This window comes from Vigna angularis, chromosome 8 (genome assembly GCF_016808095.1).
Source record: "Vigna angularis cultivar LongXiaoDou No.4 chromosome 8, ASM1680809v1, whole genome shotgun sequence".
Lineage (NCBI taxonomy): Eukaryota > Viridiplantae > Streptophyta > Magnoliopsida > Fabales > Fabaceae > Vigna > Vigna angularis.
The window spans coordinates 969,491-980,445 of NC_068977.1; the positions used below are offsets into that span (position 1 = coordinate 969,491).

Here is a 10,955-nt window from a genome sequence, read left to right on the forward strand (position 1 = left end):
ATTAGCCTTGTTCGATGTACGACGCACTGTTGGTGAAGAAGGAAGAAAGACAAAAATGCATAAAAAAGATTGGGGATTTTTCCCCAATTTAGGGTTTCTGATTCTAATTTCTACTTTAGGTTCTTAAAACGTTAGGGTTTTAGATTGAAATTTTCTTTGATTTTAATAAAAGAACCCACACTTCACTTCACAGTGTCACATAATCATCCAACATAACACCTCACTCAGATTTGGCCACAGTGGCATCAGCACTGTTATGTTTTTAACGGCGTCCACAAAAAGGACCGAATTAAACATTTTTAAACAAAATATGAGGTCTTATTGAACTTTTTTAAAAGGTAAGACCATTTTGAACCAAATCCCCAAAAGCAGAGACCAAATGATGTATTAAATCATTTTATAACCTCAGACCCTGCAGTTATTTTACAATGAAAACATAAAACGATAACCTCTTTAAGTATCATGAACTTTAAGTCCTCTTGCAACAGTGTTCTTTCTTGAACATAGGAATATAGTAGAAATTCTTATTCTCGTTTTTAGTAGTGTCAGTTATCTAGCATGGAGTTTAGATCAATCTTTGCTCTTTGCAGATATCCAAGTACAGAAAATTGGATGGTCTTGTGACGTTTGTAGAATCATATTGTATGTCACTATGAAATTTGTTAATTGTTCATTTAATTGTTGATCTTTTTAGTCATACTTCTTAAATTTTCTTCTATCTTCATTTCAACACCTATGCTTTTGGGTGGATGCCTTATAATATAATAATTTCTTACAGAAGAACATTCTCTATAACTGTCTCATCTAACAAAATTTTGACATGGCTTCATTTCCATCAGATACTAAACTTTCTTTCGTCCAACATGTATTTATAATACACCAGTTTGAACCTCACTGACATACAGACGTATGTCATGTTTCTAGTTGTTTTTGGAACTTCCATCAGATAATAAAGATCATTTACGTATAAAATATATTGTAAAAGATCTATTGCTTCTTCCATTAACAAATACAATGACCGTTTTCGGTACAACAAATACTCAAGCTTTACATAGCTAATCTACATCAGGTGACTGCTGCACAAATTCTCCTCTCCTAATTTTATAAACAAATAAAAACCAAGGAAGAAAAGAAAAAAAAAATTTAAAAGCTATATTCAATTCTCACTACTTCAATGCCCGTCCCAGCTCAGCAAGAAATCAAATACAATTTCAAGGGTCAAAGAAAATATGTTTAGAAGCATTTACATTTCACAACTCCCTTTGCTTCAATCTCTCTCTGAGATGTATTAGTTTTCCTTGGACCTGTTTAGGTAAATCATCATCAGATAAGCCAATTTCAATCCCTTCTACTTGTTTTCTCTGTATAATATCATGGTACATTGGAAGAAACCGACTTTGGAAAGACCTATAGGAGAAATACGGTAGCAGCACACACACAACAACCAAAAGGGTTACTAGCCAATAGAGACCACTGGGAGCACATGCTTCCACAAAAACCTTGTAAGATGTTGTGGATATTGCTGGAGATAAGTAACCATAGACCAACACAAATACATACCAGAAAGCGATGCTGCCCCATATAAAAAAATGTTGTATCCAAGTAAAGTAATTTATGGATAGTGCCATTTGGCAATTCACAGTCCACACCACACATGTATACATTGTCACCCCAAGTATTTCAAAATCAACCACCTTACCATCTCTTCTGAAGGCTTGATTCAACACAGAATTAGTGGTTAAGAAGAATATCACTAAAGAACTAAGGACTCCATTCAACATCCACCCAAGAATTCGGGGCCAGCTGAACAGGGTGTCTTCTACTCCCTCTAGATATAGAAAGGGATACTGTAAAACAGACCATATGATTATTGATTAGCACAGAATCTTGGCTTTCAACCAATCTTTATTTAAAATCAAGAGCCACAAAAGAAATCAGTAGACATGTCAGCCACACAATAGCATTAGAACTTTACAGAGTAATGTGTTAGCTAGATTTCATCCTAAAATCAATGTTGCTATACAACCATTATAGTGCCACAATAATGCTTAAATATGTCTTCTAAGAAGAAGAACCATATATGTCTATCTGCTGATTCTTAAATATCCTTTAAAAGCAAATTCAAAAAAAGCAATATATATAATACCTTTAGGCAAAGTTTGGCAGAAACATCCTGATCAAAAACACCTAGAGCGATCACTGGAAGTGAAGTGAAGAAGACATTGTAAAATGACATGTACCAATCATTGTAAGCAGCTTGACCAGAGAAAGAAGCATACGCCTCAAACCAAAAAAGGGTAAATCCAAATGCAATGTTTTTATAGAAAAAATAGCATATCTGCATAAAAAAATTCAACAAGTTATCAGCAGCAATTTTTTTTGGGGACAAAGTTGCCTCTTTTTTATCTAGACAAGTATGATCCCAAACACATGTACTCTTACATAGCAGACAGAAAATTATAAGATCTTTTTCATCTGGACTAAACCAATCTACTCACGGAGAGTAAAAATTTTGAGGAAAAAGGGCAAAATAATTAATAAGTTTTATACAGCTGTCTCTTTCTTATGTTAACAGACTTCTATGTAAGAAGCAACTAGAACTTCTTGTAAAACTAGTTTTCAAATAATCAAATAAAGTTTTTTTTCTATCTTTTACGTTACTTCTTGAATGTTGTTATTCTCTCTTTTCTGTAACCTCAGAACATTGAGGAAACTAAAGTTGAACCGTCAAAGCATTGAGTAGGTGAACACTAAATCTTTAAGACTGAGAAATAGATGGATGCATGGTTTTACCATCATTGATATACGCCGATAACACCAATGACCATGTACCAACAAAAGACGCTCTAGAAACCGGAATTGAGCTATTGCAAAATCACTTGCCATTACAGCCTGCAGACAAAATTTATTCACAGATATCAGAAATTGGGACCGTGTCATTCAAACTCAATTCATCATTAGCATATCATACAAAAAAAATGGCATGTCCATTCAGAAATATTAATGAAGAGTTTAGGACTGCTGTGTGGAGTAGTTGTTACTAAATCAAATGTTTTTATATACCTATTACTTGTTATTTAATGATGCTTACTTGTATGGACAGTAATTGGCAAGAAAGACTAGATAGTAATGTTACCCTGTTAAGAATATTTCCCAGCATTCCTCCCCACGGTAATGAATAGATATTAAATGTCAATCACACCCAACTTGGTTCAGTGTTCATAAAAAGTGTTCAATCCAAAGGCTGAGTAATAAGATCACTCCACCAATCACCAAATCCAACATAGAAAATTAAAACCAACTTCATCACAATGCTGAATTTTCTGAGTTTAGGCACTATCTACATGGCAGTCTGATTGTTATTAAACATTTTCATTGGGTTTGGCACCTGGACACAGTTTCGTAAAAATAGTCATTTCTATCAACTCTATTCTGTACATAATAACATTACTGATAACTTATGTTGCATGCCTGTTGGTCTGACAGCTTGGTTGATTATGCTCAAGTGAATTTCTCCATAATTTGAAATAATCCAAATGCAATGACATAGTGAGACAAAATGTTAAGCAGCACAAAAGCGTTAAGAACATATAGACTGCTAAGATTAAGGTAAAAAACTCTTATTTAAGCACATCATCAAGAAGTTATTATCTCATATAAGATCGTTTTCCATAAATTTGAATATAGAAGTAACTGGAATAGGCTAATAACAATATCTTCAGACCTGCATCCCTTCAGCACCACTGATACCAACTCCAATATCAGCCTCCTGAAGCATGCCAACATCATTTGCCCCGTCACCGATAGATAATGTTGTCTTCCCTGTTCCCAATTTTACCAACTTTGTAACCTGCATATTTTTTTGCTGACATGATTATAATATTTTAACAACCCAACCTATGATTATATGCAACTACTCAAGGAATGTATATTATTTATATGACAGAAATTCAAACTGCACACCCATAGTACTCACACGAGCTTTTTGTTTGGGTGAAGATCGGCAACATATGACAGAAGCACAATTAATGGCAAGCTCAAAGAAGGACCTTTCCAAATTCTTATTAAGAGAATAATCCAAGGACTTCCCATCAATTATCAAGCCAAACCCAGAAGAACTTCCATTATTTGCATTAGAACTCTCTTTTGCAGAGTTAATTTGTGAGATTCCTTCTCCAATTTGCTTCTTAATGCTTTCAAGAGAAGCCTAAGAAATTTTTGTATCAAAGATCTACAATAGTGACAGAAAATTAAATTCCAAAAAATTCGAAGGTCGTGTACCTTAGCTAGAGCCTGCTTGTCCCCTTGTTTTTCCAAGTATAGGATATCTGAGGAATCAAGAGTGATCACTATCTGTTTCATGTCTTTTCTAAGTAAACTGCAAGCATACCTGTACAAAGAAAAGGATGGAAAATAAATTAAATTTTACACAACCTTCTCATAAAAAGAATCTAGAACAAGCCTTGCTAATGTACCCTATGTTGACAGCAGTTTCCATCTTGTCTCCTGTCAATACCCATAACTTGATTTTTGCGCGTGCAAGCTTTTCAATACACTCGGGAACCTGTATTTCCATGTCAAATAAGCTCTATTAACTAGTCAAGAACAAAGGTGTTTAATAACTCTCTTTTTTTCCTGTTTCAGTGGTTTATATCTGAAGCTGAAATTCGTTTTTTGTCAGAAACTTCTATTTTATTCTCACTGGATATATAATTTTTAGAAAGTTGCCTTCATTCGAGTCACCCCTAGTCCACTTTAATTTCACATCAACTAGAAATATGGCTTAAATAAAACTTAGACAACTCTAATTTTACAATTTGATTTTGTGAGATTGAGTTCGACTCTTCATTCAAATTCTAAAAATAATAAATGCAAAGACTTGCATGACTAGAATTAGTAAGATTAAAAAGTTTGTACTTACCCCCTTTTGCAGTCTATCCTCAACTGCAGTAGCACCAAGAAGTATCAAATCTCTTTCCATCCTATCAGCAGCTGCATCCACAAGTGCATCTCGGTCTTCTGTTACAGAAGTTTTGACCTTTGAAAACTCCTTATCCCATAACTTATATTCTTCTTCATCAAGTTCACGGTATGTGACTACAAGGGTTCTTAAACCAGCCTCGGCATACCTTTTGATATGATCCCTCGTTTCAACCTCAAATTGTCTTCCATGTTGTGAGAGCCTTTCAAACATTACACTGAATACATGCACGGAAGTACACAACTTGACATCAGTACACGCAACTTACTACTAACAACTCCACTATTCAAAAAACATAGGACAATAATTGAAACCTGTCTGCACCCTTGCATAGAAGCAATAATTGATTTTCCTCATTCCTCACTATCACTGACATTCTTTTGCGGGAACTGCTGAACTCCAAGACATGCAGAAGCTGGTACACTCTACTAGTCAAAAATTAAACCAACGAACAGTAAATTAAACATAGATTTTTAAAAATATGAAATTGTAACAAAATTATAATATGATACGTAAAGACTTGCTCAAAGCTTCTTAAATCACTCTCTGTGTGGACCAAATATATCAAAAAGGTCCAAACCTATAATTGACAGAATTTATCTGAAACGAAGACAAAGAATACAAACTAGAAATATATACCACTCAATGGCAGTATATGATTCAAATAATTTATAAAATTTCAAGTAGAATTTTCTCTTATTAAGAGTTAAAGATGATTCTTGTATTCATAGGAATTGAATATGGGTACCAGGAGGTTTTCAACAACTCACACACACTACTTAACTTATCGAGTTAGATGACCCCTGTGGTAAAGATGATTTTCTTATAGTTGGTAAATTTTGTTTACAGTGGTTTTGCTTCTCTTTTTCAAGATATGTAATCTTACGACCTTTGATATCATCCTTTTTCAGCCAATATTCTTCCAAACATGAAAGGCTTTAATTCTTCCCCTCAATCTTTCATCCTAAAAACAGATTTAAGAGCACAGACGAGAATCTTTACCTTTACATGTGATTTTGCAGAAAAGAAAATTTCCCTATAACTATGTTTACATCATCCAAGAAATTACAAAAAATCCATAATTGAACTTATTTTCTGTTATGGATCTTATATACAATGAAATCAGTTGAAAAGATATATGAAGATGTAAACGGAATGGCAAACCAAAACTTTGAAAATCCTATTATAATTTTGTTTTAGTGAGAATTCTGATAAAACTTTGTTGACAACAGAATCTGAACTACTCTGTTAAATAAAAATTATATAATCTAATATTTGGCCACCAACATTGTGGGAAACATATCAGAAGATGGTGCTGATATGTATAACTAAAACAAAACATGGTAAAAGGAGCTAGCCAACCTGTCAACCTTTTTTCCACTTTCATAGTTCAATTCGTGCAATGATATGCTTGTTTGTGTCCTTGCAAAAAACTCAAAACCGAGCTCCCTTGCTGCTATGACAAAAGCTGCTTCATCTGGTGACTCGGCTTCATAGGAAATTTCTCCGGATTCTTTATCTTCGTCTGGAATAGCTGTGTGACAAATAGCTAAAACTCGGAAGAATTTTTGTATGAAGTCTGGATATGGTTCATTAACCCATTGCCCATTCACTAGGCGCTCATCGCTAAAATTAAAGCCCTTAACCGGATGCAGAGAATCAACTGACTCATTATTCTGGCCCAAGAAATCAGATGATCCACTATCATCATCAGATTCTCCACCTTTTCCTCTCCTAGCAAGTGCCTTCTCTACTTCTGTCATACCACGACCATATGCAATGCCCCCTATTGAACATTTGACAAACTCCATTGAGTTACATGTCAAAGTACCAGTTTTGTCACTCAATATTGTGTCAACCTGGCCAAGTTCTTCATTCAAATTTGATGTGCGTGCATGAGCAGGCCTATCTGATTCTTCATGATACATTTCTTGGTCTTGGTTGATGAAAATGCTCTGTAGAACTTTCACAATTTCTATGGACACGTAAAGTGATATCGGAATTAGATATCCATACAACATAATGGCAGTCAAAAAATGAAGAACAGCAGCAAGTGTTGCCCTTCTGGGATCATAGAACACTGTTGCATTGTCTGGACGAAGATACCATCTTCTATACCTTCCACCACTAATATCCTTTTTGGTCTCAATACCAAAAAAGACTGAACCAATAAAGGATATCAAAACCAAGGTACTGAAGAGGATGTAGATTATCTTATCCATTTTCCTCTCAATTTTGCTTCTCTTGGACGGAGGATCAGTGGAATTCTGCATAACTTTCGTATCATGGCCAGTAAAGATAACAATGCCATAGATAAAATCAGTGTTTTTCAACTTAGAATCTCTTAACAGGATCTGCTGCAAGGAAAGAGGATATTCTTTACCATCATGTTGTAAAGTTCCAATAAATGAGTACAGATTTTCATTAGGATCCTCACATTTAACCATAGCCCTAAACTTTTGTAGAGATTTTTCATCATGAAGATGAACTGTCACCTCCAAAGCATGCTTTAATTTTAGATTAGTTTCTCCGTCAAGATTCATAGTCTCCACATAACAAACCCCGTCACCATAGCTTGATGAAAGCAAAAGAAGATCAGCAGGAAAGTATTCATCCTTGTACACTTTAATGATATCCCCAACACGGAGTTTCTTCCATCTAGTCTCCGTAAACGTATAATTTCTACCATATACCTGAACCTTTCTGTTGTTTGCCTCTACATCCTGAAGAAATACATGAATTTTAGCCAGGAAAACTTCTAGTCTGTGAATGATATGTAGGGTACATCAATGGGAGGAAAACCTTTCCAGAAAACACAAAGATTTAAAAGAAATCAACCAAAAGGGTGACTCAACAAAACACAAAAGTCAAGTGCATCCTAAGCAAATGACTAACAGAGAAAAGAATATCCTAAAAACGCCAAACAATTTACATAGGCATATAGCAGCACTTAATTACATGACATAATAATAATATGCAACAGAATCATCTCGTAGAATTGTCCTTTTTATGGATCAAGAAAGATCAAAATTTTCAAACACAAATTGATATGTACAAGAATTATATTATACTATATATGTTCAAAGAGAAAGGACAGTTTTGCAATACCCCTATATTCCACTTTCCAGAAAGAAAAGGGCATTCAAATATACTTTTATACCAATTAAACCATAACATAATAATTTTCTAATTTTAGAGAATTGTAAGATAATGAATGTTGTGAAACTACTCCTTGATCATCAGTAGTAACTAGTAAGGGGAAAATTACTCTCATTTTCCTATTGATTCATAACATTTATTATACAAAACAATACCTGTTTTCTCCTCCTCCAATCTTCCACAGCTTCCTTGGCCATAGTAGCTCCAATCACAACCAGCAACGGAGCAACAATACTCAGAGCAGTAAAAGGTGCCAATGGACTAAATGAAAGACACGCAACAATGAGAAAGTAGATATTTGCAACCCTCCTGAACTGCTCAAACAAAGACTTGGGGATAAAATTAAAAGCTGTATACTTGGTTGTTGAAACATAATTGCCTCCATAACTCAACTGAACTGCTTCAGGGTTATCTGGATCATTGCAGTACACAACCCTGGAGTACCCCTTCTGCCCAATTTGGGAATGACCATCTCTGAAAGGAGATTTCAAACAAGAAAAACTGTACAGTTTGCTAAAATGTATCCTTCTTTTGCTGCTCCCTCCAGGCATTTTCCAAATGGGGTGTCTAAATGTCTTCTCTTCACACAAAAAACCCAGTTATTCCTCTACTTCTCCATGGGATCAAAGAAGCACCCATCATTCATAACCCCCTCCCTCAAGCACAGATTTTGATCCTCACCTTCTATAAGCAGAATGAAAGCACCAAAGTGCAGGGCCAGATATTTAAAAAAAATAATAATAATAATGAAAATTAGGCCAACCCCTTCACCTAAAAATGGCTACACTCAATTAATATGAAAAGAACTACCCAACATGGCAAGTCAAAGATAAGAAAACGAAAACAGAGAAAAAACCAAACAAGCTTTGATCCCTTCAAACAAGAACACAAAACCTCAACTACACCACAATCACAGCCAAAATGAGCTAGAAAAAGTGTGCTCTGAAATTTGAAAACCCCTTAAGATAAAGCTTTGGGAATTCCTTCCCCTGAATGGAAGCTGCAGATGTCTCTTCCTTGCAAGTCCAACCAAACTGTTTGTGGAGAGAGAAACAGAGAGAGAGAGAGAGAGAGAAAGGATCAAAAAGTAAGAGCTTGGTATGAGTAGCAGTTAACTTTGCCGCTTCTAAAAGCAAACAAATGAGAGAGACAGAGAAACATTGATAGAACCGACTACCGAGCTGGTCATTACTATTAGTTTAGTACTCTGCTAAAATTACTGTCTTGCTTCACTTCTTCACCAAAGAAAACAAAACAAAAATCAAAATAAAAAATAGACCAAAAAACAGTATGAAAGAGGGGTGAATACTGAATAAAAAAATAATGACAATAATAGAAACAGTATCATAGTATACTGTACCCTTTGTTTGCATGAAGAAGAGTAGCACTTAGATCGAAAAGTTGGTGCAATCCACAAACACTTTTGACGTTTTTGTTTGTTGCTTTGTAACACGTGTTGTTACATTGACAACAACAAACCCTGATACAGATAGATACTCCTTCCTTGTACTCTGTCACAACTCTCACTCACTTCCTCTCGTTAATATATTTTAGGTTTAATCCTTTTCGACATCCCTATTTATGTACGAATGTCTCAATTGGGTCCTCGTTTTTTAAAGTGTATCAAAATGGTCCCTAATTTTGAAAATTGATATCAATTGAGTCCTTTCCGTTAAGTTGGCTGGACGGCGTTAAAAAAATTGATGAGTGGATGCTGAGATGACGAACGAACGCTCGTCCACCAGCGAACGAACGCTCGTCCACCAGAGAACGAACGCTCGTCGACCTCTTACTGCTGGACGACCGTTCGTTCCACACTGGACGAGCGTTCGTTCGCTGGTGGACGAGCGTTCGTTCGCTGGTGGACGAGCGTTCGTTCGTCATCTCAGCATCCACTCATCAATTTTTTTAACGCCGTCCAGCCAACTTAACGGAAAGGACTCAATTGATATCAATTTTCAAAATTAGGGACCATTTTGATACACTTTAGAAAACGAGGACCCAATTGAGACATTCGTACATAAATAGGGATGTCGAAAAGGATTAAACCTATATTTTATTGCCTTCATTCTACTTTTTCTCATTTTATTATTATTATTTCAACAATTTTATCTATCATATCTTTTCCAAATTTGGTCAAAAACTTCTGTAATTTAATTTATTTGGTATTTTAAAAATATAATTTAGTCTCTTAATTTTCAAAATCAGAACAATGGCATGTTGATTCCAACAGTAAGAAACAAGAAAAGGAGTCACCATCATCCCAGCCATGAAGAAAAAAAACTGGAAATGGACATGCAAGGTGATAACGTTTGGATATGAATAGAAACTTCCAAAAGTTACCATGACAAGTTAAGAGCATGTGACCCTGCACAACCTCACAAGTATAGGGCATGTGCCTCTGCATCTTCTTCCATTTAAACACTTGTCATTTGCTGCTTCCTCCTCCAATATCCAACATATTATATATATATATATATATATATATATATATATATATATATATATATATATATATATATATATGTTTGTGTGTGTGTATAATATTAGAAATCAAAAGGAAAACTTTTAGAATTTATTGTAGATGTAATACAATGAATTTGAAGGGAGACACATCTATCTGTTTATTCTGATTTATGCAGATTTACATGAAAAAGGAACTGTGAATTTCTTGCCCCACTTCACTCCTTAAATAAAAAAGGAAATAAGTTGATAAAAGGGAAAAATTATATTCAATTTCCTTGAATGTCATTCTCATATAATTTTCTAAAAACGCTTTTTTGTAATTTTAAATCTTACCACTAACCTAATATAT

General features: G+C 34.8%; 1 protein-coding gene across 6 annotated transcripts; it reads right to left on the reverse strand.

The window, feature by feature from the left end:
- Window positions 1-972: 972 nt before the first annotated feature.
- LOC108345789 (probable phospholipid-transporting ATPase 8) lies at window positions 973-9,400 on the reverse strand. Of its 6 annotated transcripts, XM_052866944.1 has the most exons (12): window positions 8,498-9,390; window positions 8,296-8,401; window positions 6,344-7,704; window positions 5,296-5,409; window positions 4,922-5,198; window positions 4,476-4,564; window positions 4,282-4,390; window positions 3,977-4,207; window positions 3,725-3,850; window positions 2,794-2,892; window positions 2,147-2,338; window positions 973-1,847 (listed from the first exon to the last, which is right to left on the reverse strand). In XM_052866944.1, the coding sequence occupies exons 1-12, from the start codon at window positions 8,689-8,691 to the stop codon at window positions 1,251-1,253; spliced, it is 3,495 nt and encodes a 1,164-aa protein (XP_052722904.1). In that variant the 5' UTR covers window positions 8,692-9,390; the 3' UTR covers window positions 973-1,250. The 6 variants fall into 6 exon arrangements, with proteins under 6 accessions (XP_052722904.1, XP_052722905.1, XP_017440030.2 ...); XM_052866945.1 differs by having other exon boundaries at window positions 973-1,304; window positions 8,296-9,400; XM_017584541.2 differs by having other exon boundaries at window positions 8,296-9,390.
- Window positions 9,401-10,955: the final 1,555 nt, after the last annotated feature.

Coding starts and splice junctions, on each gene's coding strand:
- LOC108345789 (XM_017584541.2), bottom strand. CDS start 8,691: ATGCCTGGAGGGAGCAGCAAAAGAAGGATACATTTTAGCAAACTGTAC. Junction 7,705..8,295: donor ATTGGAGGAGGAGAAAACAG/GTATTGTTTTGT, acceptor GTATTTCTTCAG/GATGTAGAGGCAAACAACAG. Junction 4,565..4,921: donor AGGATAGACTGCAAAAGGGG/GTAAGTACAAAC, acceptor ATGGAAATACAG/GTTCCCGAGTGTATTGAAAA.